The 17,956-nt window shown below is 38.3% G+C and overlaps 1 protein-coding gene across 2 annotated transcripts in view; it reads right to left on the reverse strand.

Moving 5' to 3' along the window:
• Nucleotides 1-17,956, reverse strand: part of RAB3GAP2 (RAB3 GTPase activating non-catalytic protein subunit 2) — a 46,776-nt gene that overhangs the window by 1,941 nt on the left and 26,879 nt on the right. For both annotated transcript variants that reach the window (XM_086461889.1, XM_086461888.1), the window contains exons 18-34: nt 17,761-17,851; nt 15,332-15,459; nt 14,577-14,790; nt 12,428-12,525; nt 11,474-11,579; nt 10,503-10,663; nt 8,707-8,923; nt 8,162-8,335; nt 7,919-8,025; nt 6,847-6,913; nt 6,057-6,127; nt 4,355-4,390; nt 3,704-3,778; nt 3,242-3,460; nt 1,423-1,512; nt 1,120-1,338; nt 282-440 (exon numbers count right to left, since the gene is read on the reverse strand). In XM_086461889.1, coding sequence (XP_086318015.1) covers nt 282-440; nt 1,120-1,338; nt 1,423-1,512; nt 3,242-3,460; nt 3,704-3,778; nt 4,355-4,390; nt 6,057-6,127; nt 6,847-6,913; nt 7,919-8,025; nt 8,162-8,335; nt 8,707-8,923; nt 10,503-10,663; nt 11,474-11,579; nt 12,428-12,525; nt 14,577-14,790; nt 15,332-15,459; nt 17,761-17,851 — 2,232 coding nt within the window. The remainder of the gene's footprint in view (nt 1-281; nt 441-1,119; nt 1,339-1,422; nt 1,513-3,241; nt 3,461-3,703; nt 3,779-4,354; nt 4,391-6,056; nt 6,128-6,846; nt 6,914-7,918; nt 8,026-8,161; nt 8,336-8,706; nt 8,924-10,502; nt 10,664-11,473; nt 11,580-12,427; nt 12,526-14,576; nt 14,791-15,331; nt 15,460-17,760; nt 17,852-17,956) is intronic.

Genomic DNA, 17,956 nt, shown 5'->3' on the forward strand with positions numbered 1-17,956 from the left:
ACGAAACACAGGATTAGAGTAATTTTACAGATGATCATCTGCATTAAGCCCTCCTGAACTTGTATCAAACAGATTACACCAAGGCTCATTAACTCAATTAAGCTGATGCTTTGACCCATGAAACTGCTTTACCTTCACAAAAAAGAACTATCACCAGGAAAAACAAGAACAAATTCTTGTTGTTTCCATTAGTAAGCAAGGACCATTCAGGTGTAATCTCTATCTTGGTGAACAGAAGCTTCTGAAAATCAACCTGTTTTCCTAAATCAAGCTTAACTTACCATAGCTTTGAGCCAAGTACAGAGCGTTGGAGGAAGCCTAGCGAGAAGTTCCATACCCTCCTTTGTCTGCATATGAAGTAAAGCAAAGGCCAGTCTCTGTCCAGCCAGTACGAGCAACTGTGACGCCAGCACTTCTTTGTCAGCCACCAGAAGAAAGGCCTGAGAACAGAAAAACACAAGGAACTAGAAAATATTTCAGCGTGACACAGCTCACATAGCTGGAGGCTTGAAAAGCGGTGTCAAAAGAAGCTTCATGATATTAAAAGGACGCTCGAGACTTTCTTGGGTTACCTGTGACTGTAATAAAGCACATTATTAAGAGCTTCAGAACAGCGGAAGGGTGAACAAAGGCAGAGAATTACTCTGTACTTTACACAGTGATTAGCATGAGCACGAGATCTGTTTTACAGTTCAGCAATATATTCCTAACTTCCATCTAATCTCGTTTGCTTTTCCCCTCAAGAAAGGGAAGGAGTTTGTCCAAGGACTGGCAAACTTTTCCTAAAAGAAGAGCTTACAGGCAGAACAGCAGATTCCTGAAAGTATCAAATATAGTTAAATAAAAAAGGCTGTACTGTTTTAAACTGATACCGTAAGTCCCCATCCTGTTTCCACTAGTTGCTATACACAGATTCTTGTTAGGAAGAAAGAAAAAATGAGGGTAATTATTGGTCTTGGAAAAAGTACTGTTCCAGCCTCTGATTTTTTCAGCCTGGAGATTTTTTGAGCCTACTTGCCTAACCCTTCCAGGCATCTTCAGTAAGTGAAAAAGTAATTTTAGCAGGGTAACTGACATAATGCTGTACTGATCTAAAATCATTAAAAGCGGTTTTATTACCTCTTCACCAAGATGATCCATCCCATAACTGTACAGTTCACAGACATAATGCCTTCTGACCACATCCTCAGAGATTTGAAGATACAAAGCCAGGTCCACTGCCAAAGTTGGCCAATTCTTCCCCTTTTCAAATGGAAACAAGTCCTCTTCCGAGACTTCTTTGGCCTTTTGCGATGAACACAGCGTTTGAACCGCTGCACTCACAACTTTGGCCAAGAACTTGGAAGCAAAAGTTGCAGGTTACTTCAGTGTTGTTTGCAATTTTAGAAGTTTAAGAACTTTCTGTACAAACCTTATACTGACCTGTTGTCTTATGGATGACACATTTGGATCCATATCCCCACTAGGTAGCAGCTGAATTGAAGTAAGGTCTTTGAAAAATGCATTTTTGCCCTAAAATTGAGAACCAAAGACAGGCCTCAGAGATACAGGGGAATACAAGTCATCCAATCTTGATCCAGTACTAAGAAGTCTACTTATTTTTTACATTTAATTTGTATTGCATCTTCTCTTTGAGGACAAAAATTAATACTGTAAGTTAAAGCCAGAGAACAAAACAAACTTTTGTTTATGCGATAACAACATGTCAAGGATTTGCTTTCAAACTTAAAACCACCTCCTACTAACTTAGGTAGCTGATATACTACCAGCTGGAGCTGAAGTCTGGATGTATTTCCTGGTGCTGGGCTCTAGGCCAACATACCAAGCATACGTATGAAGAAATGCAAACTAGCTGCTACAAAAATACATTTTGTCTACTACTAATTGATATAGTTGATACTGCTTAATTTTAAGGTCTCCTGAACTACAGATGAACCAAATTCCAGGTAAACCCCTGAACAACGGCACATGGTAGCCCCTGTTTCAGCCCCCTATGCTCCAGCAGCGACATACTCCCTGCCAAGCATCTGTGGCAGTCCCGCTCCGTACTAACGCGAGGAGGAGGGAAACTAGTACCGAAAAAATGCCCATGTTAAAAGACAGTGATGAATTTGTAGGTCTGCACAGTGACTTGCCTTATCAGAAATGAGGTTATAAATGGTCTTTGGAAAAAAAAAGCAACCTTTTAACCACTTTTTCAGTCGTCAGTCAAGATTCACTAAAGACCTGCTAGAAATTCTCTCATAAAGCTTACAGAACAAAAAGAAGTCTTGAGTGAGTGAAGGCAAAAAGGCAGTGGCTGAGAATAACAGCTGTATGTACAAGAAAGGAGGCGCAGGGACAGGATCTAGTTTCACTCGAGACACAATATGCATTCTTACATGACAAAAGGTGGTGTAACGCGTTCTGCTAACAGATAAGCAAAAAAAGGCATAGAAACAATGGAATTTGATCCATGGTAAAATGCTAAAACCAGACCCAACTTCATCAGAGCTTGGACATAGACAAGAACCTATGACAAAAGGAGAGTAATATTCTGCATTTACAAAATTCTAGTAAATGATTAAGAATAAATCTGCACAGTATTACAGGACTAAATGATTTTCTCCCCAGCAGGAAACAAATGACAGTCTACACTAGTACTTTGTGTTTAAATTTTTTTAAACTTGTAGTGTGGTAAAGCTAGGAGGAGGAAAGCTCAATTTGTGGTACCTGCTTTGTACCAGAGTCAAGCTCTGAGTGGACACACTGCATTTTAAATGCAGTGACCTCTTTTTTTTTTTTTTTATTAGCGGTTTATAGGCACTAAATGACAAGCTGTTTATTCTTTTTGGGATGCTCAGAGTTCTGTAATAATCATCAGCAGTAACAGATACAACAGTGACACTAACAACATTTCCAACCTTAAATATTTATGTTTTCTCTGATCTGGCACTTCTCAAAACAGCTAGAAAAGCCTGTCATCCGGTGTTCTTACCATGCAGTATTTTCAAGACAGCTCATTATTAAGGAGCTGATTTTCCTGCATCTGAGGTCACTACAAATCTTTTATTCCTAAACAAAGGCACCAAGTTTGGGTCTCAGCCTGAATTCTGGTGACAACTTCAGTAATGCACCACAGTGGACTAAACGTCTTTCATAAAGTTATGCATGGCCTGTTCAGAAAGTGAAAGCTAGAATATGTTATAGGTACCAAGAGGAAGGACAGCAATATTAAATTGTATGCTTTCAAAAGACATACCTTGCTATCAAACAGCGAAAGAGGCTTCACACTCTTCAGAGAAAACCTCATGATGGCATATAAGATGGTACATAACACAAACTGGTGTTCAACAAGTGGGTAGTGAATGCGTTTCTGCTCAAGAGCTAGTTCCACTATCGATACTGGTCCTTCTACCGACACCCACGCGTCTTCGGTATCCAAGACAGGAGCCTGCATTTCGTCACTACTGACGTCAGCCTGCCAGAGCAGCACAGAAAAGTAGTCACGCACACAGCGCCCTCTGTATTGGCCTTCTACGCAAGAGACAAGGCTTTAATCAAGTTCTCTGCAGTGGAATTCCACAGGAAGTTTCACATGGTCTAGGAGTTCATTAATATTTGTCTGAACTGAACAGTACAGAGGTTGGTATGACCACATTCTTTAAAATTAAGTTTGAATCAATTAGTTCCTTACTTTCTATGGGAAAAATAAAAAATTTACCTCTAGCAATGTTTGCAGAAGATCTGAACAGCAGCCAAGAAAAGCTGTCATTGCTGTGTCACTCATACCTACGTCCTGTTAGCAAACAGTACGATTTAAATTGTTTCAGTTGGAATTGAAACAGGATTTTATTAGCTCTGGGTGTTTGAAAAGACAGTTGTTGACAGAAAACGCATTGTTAAGCTCAGTTTAACAACCTATTACATTTAAAGGCAAACAAAGATTCACGAGAGTACAACAAAGAATTAGAAATAACAGAGGGGAAAATAGGAATAAAGCGAAGTGTAGCCATTTACAATACCGTATCTCTAAAGAAGAATTCCTCAAGTAATTACACCAGTAAATCTAATTGTCGGAGCATATCAGTTGTCTTCCAGAAAAGTTTTAAATAATGAAATTATGCATGACAAATAGTAGTAATTTGTCATGTTATAGTCTCAAGTCCACCTTCGATGATATTCACTGTTATACTACCGTCCTAAATTTGCTTTGTCAGAGAAAGATCAATTTACATTTCTTAAAATTCATAACATTTTCTCTAGGGGTGCATTTTGAATTTTTCTGAAACTTTCAAAACCAAATCACAAATTAGTATTAAAATTAAGGCATTTTTATTTACTTCCTATTTAGACAAAAAGTAGTATTACTTGCCCGTCTGCATAACCTGTCCTTTGGAGCTTTTCCAACCTGTTTAAAAAAAAAAATCAGCACAATTAAATAATTTTCATCATAAGGTATCTGCTACCCCACATTTTAACCTTTTATTACTATTTTCCTAATTTAAAATGAGAAAATAGTTCACTACAGCTACATAAGGCAACACGTTGCATAGCTTGCTTTCACCAGAAGATTTGATACAGATCATACAACTCAGAAATGAACATCACTGATGCCCATATTTAGTTCATCCTTCTTAAAGTCTAGGACTAGAAATAAGGCCCCAAGGTCCTCATTCAAATCTCAAAAGCAGCTTAAAAATTCCCAGGGATTTCTAAAATACAGAACTAGAGCTGTAATACCAAGGGTGATGTTAGAAAGAAACACTCAGGAACAAGGGGAGAAGAAAGGAAGAGTGAATGCTCCAGCATATTCAAGGAGATGGAGAAGGTCTAACAAGAAAGTTATTTCACGGTTTCCATGCTTTGCCTATCTGAATTCTTCAGGAGAGACACCTCAATCATACCCTGTTTAGGAACGTTACTATGAGGTCCAATTTCTACCAGTTGAATCACATGCTGCACATGATGAAGCACACACACACACCAGTGGAAGATCTCTCTTCTATAGCACAAAAAAATGAAAGGAACGATTACAACATCACAGCCGAGTCTAACCAACAGCTGAAATGAGATTCCAGGGCCCTAAATTAAGGTATTATTTGAACTTAGGTCAAGTGATCCATCATGCTGTTTCAAAGGCTGAATTCAAGACAACTTTCAGCTGTCAATTTTGGGACTGATTAAGCACCCACAGATCTGGAAACACTATTTTTCCAGAAGCTGATGAGAGATCAAGTTGTGCTGCTCCTTCTATAACACAAACGCTAAGGACTAATTTCCAGCTTTCCAACATAAATAAATGCCTATCAAATGTCAGCAACATTTGTTATTACATGATATTTGCTTGAGGTAACAGATGTGTGCAAAAACAGTTAATAAAACCCTAAAACCTTTATCTCTTCTCCTGCGGGTGTTAATCTAGGCAGAAGTAATGGTGGTGGATTTACACAAAGGCAAGCAGAAAAACTGGAGAAGAGCTTTTGCAGAAGAAACATCTACTACAACTGTACACAACTGAGCCTATTTGCTGAAAGGAACGAGGAAGATGATATTCTCCAATTCTTACAGAGCTAAACAAAAAGCAAAAGCAGAAAATAAGAGGAGCAAAAAGGAAAAAAAGACAATGAGATGGCAAATTCTTGTGGGGTTTGTGTTGGGGTTTGTTGTTGTTTTGTTTTTTAAATCACCATCAACACTTCCCTCTCTGCATCTGGACTTTTCCACTGAAAACCACTTAGCTGGTGCTCTTCATCCGGCAAACCAACAGGCAGAGCCCCCTTACACAATTTAAGCAGATCTACCACTTCCTGGCAGTACTCTTCCTAAACTGCCTTCCAGTCCTAGACAGAACTGTCTTCCAGTAAACACATCCACTGCATATTTATAAGCATGAAAAAAACTGAAGTTTAGCAGGGACAAAAGATGGCTAAAACTCACAGCAAACAAGCTGCATACGAGAACAGACGCAGATTTACAATGGTAGCGATAGTTAAAAGCGGTTTAAAAATAAGTTTCACTTTTCAGTTAATAATAAAAATTCAGCCTCAAAAATACTGTGCCAATACTGCACTCACCTTGTCCATTAGATACGTAGCAGAAGAAAGTCTTTTAACTATGAATGTATTCCACATCATCAGCGCGATACCTAGAACAATCGCAAACTTGTAAACTAAAGGGAACAGGAAAAGGGATCTTACAAGTATGGAGCGAAAAGCCACGGGCCAGAGTTCATTTAACGGTGCGGGGACTAAAGAGACACGGTGAATGAAACAAGAAGGAATTGTGAATTATCCTCACTGACTTATACTTGGACCTTACAGTTCAGATTTCTCTGGAGGAGACTACCTCGGTGGTCAAATGCAGTCAGAAGTGCAATGAATCATCCGTTAAAATGATTACATTGTGCAGACTGGGTTAAACATTGTAGGTAGACAGGAACTGTGGCGGTAAACATGAAAGTTTAAGACTAGTGCTTTAGGCATAGAGTGTATCCTATCTGCATACATAAACAGTCTACAAAAAAGACAACTGTCATCACATTCACTAAAACAGAGCATCAAGAAACGCATGAAATGTAATTCTATTTAAATACACAAAAAACCCAGCTTCAGAGCAATTTTATTTTAAAATGTTTTTTTGTTAAACACATTAACTTTATCTGACCAACTTATTTTCATGGTTCTGGTGGAAACTCAAGTTTCAACATGAAAAAAACAAAAGCTTGAATGTCAGCAGAAAGTGGGGTTTCAGGGGTTTTTCAGACAGAAGGGCTATCACTACTACGAACTGCATGCATTTACACTGGTTGGCACACAGTCATTTAGTTGGTTGTTTTAGAATTTCAACAAATAGCTTCACACTCACCATGCTGAACGTGAGCATTCACGATACATCTTAGATGATCTATAGACCTAATGAGAAAACATGCTTCCTTATGTAAAACAAAAAAGTAGAAGAACAAGTTACTACATTATTCAAAACTTGTCTAAAACTGTTGATTCTTAAAGGGCCCATGTAGATTATTTTAAAGCTCTTTTTTTGACAGTTACAAAACTTGTAAGTTACTCTGATATTGCAATCTCCTCTGCTACTATCTGAAAAACATACATGCACGTGGCGAAGTATGTAATCATGACTGTGATTCCAGCGCTATTTTCAGGGCTTTGTTTTAGTATAGGTACTGCTAACGCACTCTTTGCTGAAAGGTACCTCCACTTACTACAGTAATTTTTCAAATACAAAATCCACTTGTGCTAGAAAGATTAATCTTTACTCCATTTCATTATGATGGAGCAAGTTTTTAACAATCTCAAAGGAACCTTCTGTTCTATAGCAAGGTGTTATGCTGCACAGACCTAAGGTGTGCCAATTTCAATTTTATTATCATTTGAGCTTAGGACAATGGTTTCCAATATTACAGAAGCTATATGACAGCAGTGGAAAAAAGGAATTTTTCTTTTTTCCTCTCTCCTCTGACAATTCTCAGCGGTGGCCAGAGAATCTAAGAATATTCAAGAAATCCCTCTTTCCTCTTTACACGGAATGGATTCTAGTCTAACAAATTTAGTATTCTGTGACTGGTTCAGCATATCTAGAACAGAGGAAAGGTTCATCACTGTTTCGCGGTACTTAAACCAAATACAGTCAAAACCCTTCTTCCTGCTGCTTATTGGAATCCGGTTTCCACACATCCAGTTTTGAGAATCTGATGGCTTAGAAACACACAGACCTGTCTTTGAGGTGCCATTCAGCCTCAGGGCCTGCATTCATTTTCTCAACTCAATTTCTGCTTGCCACTTATCACAGAAAAATCGTAACTAGTAGGCTTGGAAAGTCAGTCTTCTTAACAAAAGGTTTTATGAACTACTACAGACTTGTGAAACTGCTTCTAATGAGCAGTCTTCACCATTACTCCCCGTAAATGAAATTCTTTTACCTCTGGGTCCTTATTCCACTGCACTACATATTCCCAACAGCAATGTGCATGGAGTACATCCACTTCAAGACTACATGGAAATTGCTGATACGCTAGTTGCAGCAGCTCTAGAAACAGAAAATCTGAAGTTAAGACAGACCTCTTCCTGCTACAGTTTCTGCTACTTCGCAACAGCAGTAACTGAAACGTTTCTGCAGACACTTAGAACTCTAAAAAAAAAAAAAAATCAAGTAATTTTCTTACCTAGGATTGTTTCCAAGCCTGCATCTGCTTCTGGTTCCTCAAGAAAGATGTTTGTATGCATTTCTACAGATTCTTCAGTACTGTCTGTACTGTTTTTATGTTGGGCCAAATTCAGTACAAGAGGACTGAAGCCTTGCTTAAAAACCCACTTTGCTACAGTGTCAGCAATGCCTCCTAGGACATTTAAAAAAAAGACGTATAGAAGTATGAGATATGGTCAATGTATCCCAGAAGATTTATGGTTCAGAATCGAAGGACAAGAGAAGAGATATGAGTTTTAACTACCACCATTAATTACATAAGGAAAACTCTACCAGTTAGAAAACTTCCTAATCAACTGATTAGAGGTTTACAAGGCAGTCTTTACAGTAACACCCTTTTACAGTTTTAAAGGGGTATTCTACATGGTTTGCATTGGGTTTTAAATCAAGAAAAGTAACCAGCAGAACAATTTCCAGTACAGTGTATATCATTAAGTAGGTAAGGATAGCTCAGAAGTCCATTAGAAAGACAATCAACCATCTTTCCAAGAGAAAAATATGTACCTTTTCCAGCTTCAAGCAACTTCTTTACAGAAAGTCTGCCCAAAGGCTCAGTCTGGAGTGATGAAACTCTTTTTGTCCTTTTGCTCACTTTGCTATGCAGTAGTGTTTGAAGTATCAGACAATCCTCCAACTGCTTCAGCAAAAGTTTCCAATACTCAGTATCAAGGGAAAGTGCTTCCCAGGATTCCGTGTCTGAACCTACAATTATTTGGGAAAACTAACAGAACATATGAACTGTTTTAGGTCTGTTCACTTAAAGTAGCACAGTTTTCTTCAAAAAATGCATAGCATTAAAATTGAAAGCTATATCCCAAGAGCTACATCATTTTAAAGATAATTTAGTCCAGAGTATGTACATTAGCTACTGTGCAAAGATCAATTAATATCCCACACTGCTCACAAGACACACAGATTCTTAAATAAAAGCCTAAGGAAATAAACGGACCTAAAAGGTTTTTTTGGTTGAAAAGTGGGTTAGAATCCCTTCAAAAAGATTTAATTTTAAATCCTCCACTATATACACATTCCCTACATATATGACTAATCCAACTACATTTCAATTTCCTTCCCTATTAAAAAAAATCTATATTATGCACTCAGAAACACTGCATCATACCACATCGCAGCTCTGTGCATTATTTTGATAACTCTTGTGTTTATCAGCAAATCCTCTGCCAGGAAGCCCAAGAATCTTTCTGGCAGAGTACAGATCTGATTTTTTATCTTTGTGCACCAAGACAGCAAACTCTATAGAGTTCTCAGAATCCTGGCCATTAACACTTCCAGGCTTTAATCCAAAGGATCGGGGCAGAGGCGGGGGGGCAGGGGGGGAGAGATAAATGGCTTTATGGAAGGGAAGTTCTTTGTTGGGCCAAATTCAGTACAAGAGGACTGAAGCCTTGCCTAAAACCCCATTTTGCTACATTGTCTGAAATGCCTCCTAGGACATTTTAAAAAATAAAATTTCTATATTTAAAAAAAGAAGTTTCTTGATTCTTTTAAGAGCAGAAGAGAAGAAAAGGTGACAAAGGAGAGAGCATATAGGTAAAGCATAATATTTTGCAGCATACCAACATGGCTATTCGGGCAACACTGATAATTTTACTATACAGAATCACAATAGTGAAGATAAATGTGCAAAACCACTAAAACTTCCCAGTAAGCTAGTTACTATAAGGCAGTCTATTTACAAGACCGAACATCACCTAAACCCCATCTAATCTGTTAACACAAGCAGTAAAGCACATGTATCCCTGGTGCTATTTAGGAATAGAGTAACTTTTCCCATCTTGAATTGCAATGCTGCATGCAGTTTAATCACAACTTTGTGAAAAGACACTTATTTGCCAAGAAAACCAAACACTCATCGCCTTAAGAAGGCACAGTAACGTAAGTGCTAAAAAACTTATCAGTATATTTAACAAATAAATAAAATCACAACTATGTTAAAACAGTTATGTTTTATGTTACTATCCAAAGTTCAGTGGACTTCTCAAATTTACATGGAAACTGTAAGGGTTTAAGTTTGTCAACATCATTTGCTATCAAGAAAAACGCTCACTGTGCAGTCCCCATCACATTTAAATATGTTTAGTAAACAATTCCGATACATCATTCATTCACCTCAGCATAATATTCTTCAAAGACAAATACAAATTTTCAGGCTCGCAGGATGGCATGCTTGTGCCCATGTCAGGATGACAACAACTGAGGATACCATTCTATTGCAAAGACAGCAATTTGCATGGAACTGATACAGTAAATAAAATAGAAGGGGGAGGTCCAAGATGACTTACCTTTTTCTCTGTCACACTGTCAATTATCTGTGCAGTTACAGAATGTCCAACGTGAGCAGATAACAAGGCAGCCGCATTATTCTCAGACTGAATGCAAGCTGCACGCATTTGCTGCCACCAGGGGGAAACTGACTGAGTGTCCCATGACTCATCTATAGCAACTGTGGAGAAAGGGAGAGCGGGGAACTCAACTTGGGTCATTGGGTGTTGTTAAAACTAGCAAAGCAGCAACCAGTCCTGAAAACAGCACTTATTAATCCAGCTTGCATTGGGAGCACCTCACAACGCAGACAGCTTCTTTTGTCATTTCAAGATGCCACACATATTCAATGCACTCAAGCTGTCTCTTTAGGCTATCTCACGTTCAGCAGAATTAATGTATTCAGACAACAGCAGTAACTTATTCATGCTTCCAGTTTCAAGCTGATAATGCCCTATGGCGAACTAGACATAAGGGAATCTGGCACAGACATATCCATAGGAGCTCTGTGTGAGGTAAGAGAAACTGTATTTATTCATTACACCACTTACCCCAAATAATGGCATGTTGACTTTATAGAGTACCCCCCAAGTTACAGAGATGTTCAATATACAAATGCTGCTAGAGTAACAGTGTCTCAACTAGTTAAAGCAACTCAAAGGACTTCTGAGAGACAGTCAACACAAGGGAGAGGGGCAGGACTACACACCCAAAAAACGGAGGAAGGGAAGCTGGAGAGCCACCTGGTGCCAAACAGCAGTTGTGTCAACTCAGTGGAGTGTGAAACTACAGGGCATGAAGCAGGCCTTTAACTGTGACACTTCAGATTCTGACTGTATTTTTAGTTAGTTCATCAACATGCAGCATTTAGCTCTGTTACATGATTTGTGTGGGGGCAAAACCCCTGAGTGATAATATAGGCTAGTCAGAGTAGCATGTCTAGTACTACTTCATATCAGTGGTGTTTAAGCGTTCCAAATGCACATTTCACCTTTCATTTTGCTCAGAAGTGACAGCATAGTGTGAAGGCAACTGACAGAATCTGGTTTGTCTAGAATATCTTTTTCCTTGGAAAGCCATAAATTGAGAAGGAGTGACTGTAAAAAAAAGAGAATATGGAAATAAAGCAACAGAATGGAACTCTAATATTGCAATATACCTAATGCAAACACTTTCTCAAACAAATTTTGTGTCATGAAGCAGAAATGTTATATCCATGAACCCTTACCATATTAACATAGGAAGTTAAATATGTATTGCATGAGGCACCCTATGACAGACTTTGAAATGAAACAATACAACCTGTATTTAGGGAGATATCTTGGGCAACACCCTCTTCTGAAGGCACAGCAGCTAATACCACTATGTTAGCAATCTCAACTTGGTAAATATTAGTAGTTATTAATATTACAGCTGAAAATCTTAACACAGGCAAGCAATACTGAAATACATATTTCCATCATTACATAGTGGATGGAAGAGAAGTAGCAAAAGACTAAAATTACAGATGAAATGCGGATGAAAGATAAAGGTGATTGTCTGAACACTACCAGCGATTCTGAAATATTTACTTTTCTTTTTAAACTTCCTTGCAAAAAGGAATGATAACAAATGTATCAGTACATGAAATTAACTACTCCCTTAATTTTTGCTTCTTTGTAGAATAAATCTTCAGCAAAATTTTGTAACACTTGTAGTCCTATATGCTTACTCTAGACATTCCCACTGGAATACCCACATTTTCTACTAGAAGATTTTTTTTTTTCTTTGACATCACTTAAGTGGGAAGTATAAATATGAGGATCTAAAGAACTGAATGTGAGGGTATTTGAACACAGCCTTAATACAGCATTAACCCAAAGGTCAACATTCTGAATTTTTCCTTTCAATGTTTTGTTTTCAAAATACTAAATCAAAGTTTTAAAGTATGCAATAAATATCTTACCAACAAGATTTGAGGGCTAAAACCTGCTGCTTCCAATGCATGACACATTTCCTCTGTGGAACTCTCCCCACACAAACACCTCCAGAAGAAAAAACTGCCTGAAGCAAAAATTAGTTGACATTATAAACGACATCTAAAGCCACAGCCTCTCCACTCACACTTACATGAAAGATCATCTATCAATCAGGCCCCACTGAGCGCAATGCAAAGCACTAAGCTATATCCAGGATACCCTGATGGTCTACCCTTAGTGGAGAAGAAGGTTCATTACAAAGGATGTAAGTGTTCCTGCCGCTACAGGAGTCATTTGGAAAATGGATTTATAACAAAACAAAACAAAAAAAGTCATTGTACTGCTTGGATGTCCTGCTTTCAGCTGGGATAGAGTTAATTTTCTTCCTAGTAGCTGGCACAGTGCCGTGCTTTGGATTTAGGAGGAGAATAATGTTGATAACACACTGATGTTTTAGTTGTTGCTAAGCAGTGTTTACACTGAGTCAAGCGCTTTTCAGCTTCTCACACCACCCCACCAGCAAGCAGGCTGGGGGCACAAGCAGCTGGGAGGAGACACAGCCAGGACGGCTGACCCAAACTGGCCAAAGCGATATCCCCTACCATATGACGTCACGTTCAGTATATAAACTAGGGGGAAAGCTGGCCGGGGGCTGCTGCTCGGGAGCTGGCTGGGCATCGGTCGGCAGGTGCTGAGCAACTGCACTGCATCACTTGTCTTGTATGTTCTAATTCTTTTATCATTATTATTATTACTTACCCTTCCTTTTCTGTCCTATTAAACTGTCTTTATCTCAACCCATGAATTGTACTTTTTCCCCCCAATTATCTCCCCCATCCCACTGGTGAAGGAGTGAGCAGCTGCATGGTGTTTAGGTACCTGCCACGTTAAACCATGACACTGGATTACACATTTCATTCAATCCAAAGAACAGCTTGAAGTGTCTGACACATTTATCCATGGAGTAACCCATAACTGTGTGGCAGCATGTTGTATCTTACCTGGCAAGCTAGTGGTACTTCAAACCAACTAAAAAACCCCAAACAATTACATAATTTATACCTTACTAGCACTACAAGAAGTGTGAGTGTCCCTTTGAGGCAAATTAGATAAAACAAGATTTTCAAGAAACGATCTAAACTGCTCAGCGTGACATTCATGTTTCAATTATATTTGTTTACAGCTGAACACCCTAATAAGTTACTAGCAATCCCTGTCCAGGGGCGTGGGGAGAAAAGTACTTCTACCTTAGTTCTTAAAAGCAAGTATAGTGTTATGATAGAGAGAATGCAAATTCTAAGATTACTTAGAAACAGCCTTTGATCTTCATATAGACAAAAGCCAAGCTCTTCTGCCTAACTTTTCAATCCAAATTTCTCTCAAAGTCTGATGATTAAAGCCAAAAGAAGAAGAGGGCTACAAAGTGAGCACCATACAACACCTGTGCACAGAATTCTGTGGTTTGCACCAAAATTTCCCCAGAAAAGAAATCATCTGGAAAGACAGTGCCTTTGAGACAGATTTAACTCAAGCTGCTTCCACTAGTTATTTCCCCAGAGTCCCTTGAGGACAGCCCGGAGCAGATTTGCAAACTAAAGCAGACTGCAGACAGTAACCCCATCCCACACCCCAACAGACACCCCAGACACTCTCCCCAACCTTATTTCAGATCAACATTGTCCAAAATCTCCCCAGCTCCACAACGAGGGGTCCTTATTCCCTCACCAGTGGTCCTGTGCTGCCTCTGGTCAGCTCCCCCACCTCTGAGGCTAAAATCAGTCCTGTCATTAATGAACTCTTGAGGTGCTGTGGCCAGGAAAGAAGCATCAGGATACAGCTGCTCTGTAAAGTACCTAGTTACCACTGTCCAACTTCGTGGCATTAATAAACAAATGAACGGCGATAACACGGCTTTAGGGTAATTACAGCCACAGATGTAATTAACTTGTATTAATATCCATGTAGGTAGAACGAGTTGTCCCCATGGCTAAAGGTAAGAGTCCGGAACTAGCACTGTCACATACTACTTCAAGGCAAGCCAGCTTGTTAAGGTCCCCAAACTAAGGCTAAAATACTTACACCATCTTAGATTATAATCAGTCTTTAAGTAACTTGACAAAGTTCAGTAGCTCTTACCTAAAGCCACATATTCTTCATCTTCCATATTTTTCACATTAATCACATCCTTTTCATATTCCAAATATTCTAAAAACTTTTTCACAGACAATATATTATCCTTCTCATCCGCAAACTGAGCAGTAGTTTGGGTGTTTTCTTTCTTGTAGTTGTCCAGTAAAGTTTCGAGCCTATGAAAATCTTTTTCTTCTAGCCGAAGCAGTTTAGCCAAGTCCTCAAAAGCAAAAGCCAAAAAAATCCCACATCACAAGACTAATGCAAACAGGTGTTTTTCAAAACACAGTAAAAACTAAAACAAAATATTGTTTGGAACATTAAAAGTGTCTTTCAAAAGGGCCAAAATGATTAAATAATCTCAAATGAAGACCTTGTCTAGCTCCATTTTTAGGGACTTTAACAGATACTTTTCCCATATTTAGATCCTGCTCATAGTATAACAATCACCCATCAAGCAAACAAGCCTATAAAACACCACTCCATATGGCTTTTATAAATGTATAGGCAGTTTTATAAATTATACCAAAAGCAAGCCAAATTATGATGCTACACAAGGAAATATGAGAAATTGTAATGATGAATTACTATGCAGTTGTACAGGGGAAAAAACGCATTATAGAACAATTACTTCATTAAAAGTTGTAGGCCACAAAAACGGGTAACTTACCTACTTATTTTATTTGAGGACTTGAAAACATATTTTTATGCTTAAATCATCACTCGATTCTATAAGACAACTGAATTTTGAATTTACTCACGTTATCTGAGGGTGGGGTGTCTTTCTCTATGCTTTGGGAATTTAGTCTGCTAACTAGCTCATACAGATGTAACAGCTTTAACTTGTTCGCACAGAACTGCAGTAGTCCTTCATCCACACACTCAAGCTCTGAGGAGAAATAAAACCCGTTTAAACTGACATAGTTTGGAACAGTGAAATGTACTTCGCAGCTGTATCAAACTCCTCCTTTATTAGAACCGGAGGACATGCGTGTCTTAGTCTAATTTTTTGATGCACTGCTGCTTGCAATGATTATAGTTAATTCACAGCAGTATAACACAAGAATTATTTTTACAAGGTATTAGGGAGAAGTATCAGGCTCATTTTTAAACTGAAGGAAGCTGACAGTGTGGAACAGAAGAAAGCCAAATCTGTTGTCTTTTCCTGGTTTAAGTCCAAACCAGGGACTGCCAAAAATTGAAATATACTAAATCCCAAATACATTTTCTTTTATCAAGAATACCAAACTATAATCTTTTATTCATTCTGACAATATTTTAAGCACATTCCTTACATCCAAAGGGAGCTTGATATTTACCGACATGAAGTCAATTTTATGTCTGCCAGACACTGTCTTTTGTATTTCTACAATCTTAGTCTCAGAAATTTCATGGATCTATTGACATTCAAATTTCAGCAACAATTAAAGCAATCAGAATACAGGAAACTAACACCAACACAATGTCGAAAAAAATCTCTAACTTATTTGTTTTAAAGGAAAGCATTCGAAAGAGATCCTAAGAGGACCTTTCTATACAAAAGATTTATCTGAATATATCTTCACCTGAAACACCTTCTAAACATGATTTTTCCCCCCTAAGAGCCCTTAAACACTTTTGATACATTGCTATTAAAAATCCTACAAACAAAAGAGAAATGCACAGAGCTAACCACACAGTCACTTGACCTTTTCTTCACAACCACAGCATTCACAGAGTCCAGCATCTGCTTCACATTATCTTTTACCTACTAAGCACAAGTGCAAGAATATGCCACTACTCTTCTGAAATCAGAAGTCTGGATCATCAGCCAAGTTTGTTCTTTATTTGAATTGTGAGGAAATAACGTTATGTATGACAATAAGAGATTGATGATGACAAACACACACTCAAACAGACCTCAGTAAACAAACAGTTCCATCAGTGTAAAGGGGCACGTTTCCATTTTTCTTTGGTTTGTTTTTTTTTTTAGGAGTTCTAATAGAAATTAATAATGCTAGTGATTCAGAATGCCAGAACAAAATTAAGTAGAACTGCATGTGTGAAACTCTCAATCTCCTTTATCTACTTCAAGAAAACGGTAAAAAACCCCACCAAAAAACCCCAACAAACACTGATAACAAATGAAAGAAAGATTTCCTCTCAAAAACGTGTTGTCACATTCTCACTGACACAGGACAAGGGACACAGCCTTTCTAACTGACAAATGGTTTATTCAGGACTTCCACACAACAATGCTAGGGATTTCTTGACTTCCATTGCTAAAGCCTCATCTTCTAACAAGCTGAAATGAATCCAGTGATAATGGGGAAAAAAAAAAATAAAGCAGACTTCTATTGCTGAGAAGTCCCAACACATGCAAAGGAAGTGGCAGGCACATGCTTCTCCGCTCTATTCCTCAATACCCAGCTAGGTCTCCAAAACAGGGTCACCTCAAGCACAAAGAAGGTTCTCCCAATTTAGAAAGATCCAAGTGTATCATTTCAAAGAAACAATTTTGCAGACTTTCGGCAACAAAATTTTGAACGGACAATGACATTTCCTGACACTGTCTCTGAAACCTCTAACAAAATATATGAAATAACTTCAGCAAAGTTTACCAAGAAAAGATACTAGGCTTCTGGCCAGAGCTCAGATTCTCACCAATAAGGATTTTGTGCCCTCAGTACATTAAAATTCACATTACTCCTCTCTGAGTTAATGGGCAATAAATCACATTTTTTCCTCCCCAAGTCGAGTCTGTTTTGCCCATGATGGTAAACGCCGAGTGATCTCCCTGTCCTTAGGATCTAAAGTACCGTAGCCTTACTGCCTTCCTTGGAGAGAAAGAACAAACTTAAACATCTACAGGCAAAAGTCTGTGAAAGTTTCCTTCTGAAGGAAGCTTTTATTGGGTGCAAGTACTAGTCCAGTTGTTTGGTTTTGTTTTGGTTTGTTTTTTTTTCTAGTATAATCACAAGTTACTAGGCACATAGCAAGCACAGCAAAGCATACTTACTAGCAAGATATTTGCAGTCTGCATAAAAAAAAAAATAAATATGTAGAAGCAACATCCTGAGATCTCTAGCAGCAAAACTATGCAGACCAAGTCTGGTCTCCCTGTGGAATAGCACAGTTCCACAATAGTCTTACAGCACTGCAGACAAAATGCAAATGCCTCTCCATATTTGCAAAATAAATATCCACCTACCCTGTTTTTTTAAATTATCCATTAATGTCTGAGTGATGTTTGTGAGAGATGAAAGAGGCACACGTTCACTTGTCAATATACTTTCCAGAGCCTGTTAAGCAGACATTCAACAGAATTAAACATTTACTCAATTTTACTGTAAAAATACACAGCACAACTTTGACAATGATTTTTCATCTGTATTTTGTTTCACATA

Source organism: Leptosomus discolor, chromosome 2 (assembly GCF_034619465.1).
Source record: "Leptosomus discolor isolate bLepDis1 chromosome 2, bLepDis1.hap2, whole genome shotgun sequence".
NCBI classification, from domain to species: domain Eukaryota; kingdom Metazoa; phylum Chordata; class Aves; order Leptosomiformes; family Leptosomidae; genus Leptosomus; species Leptosomus discolor.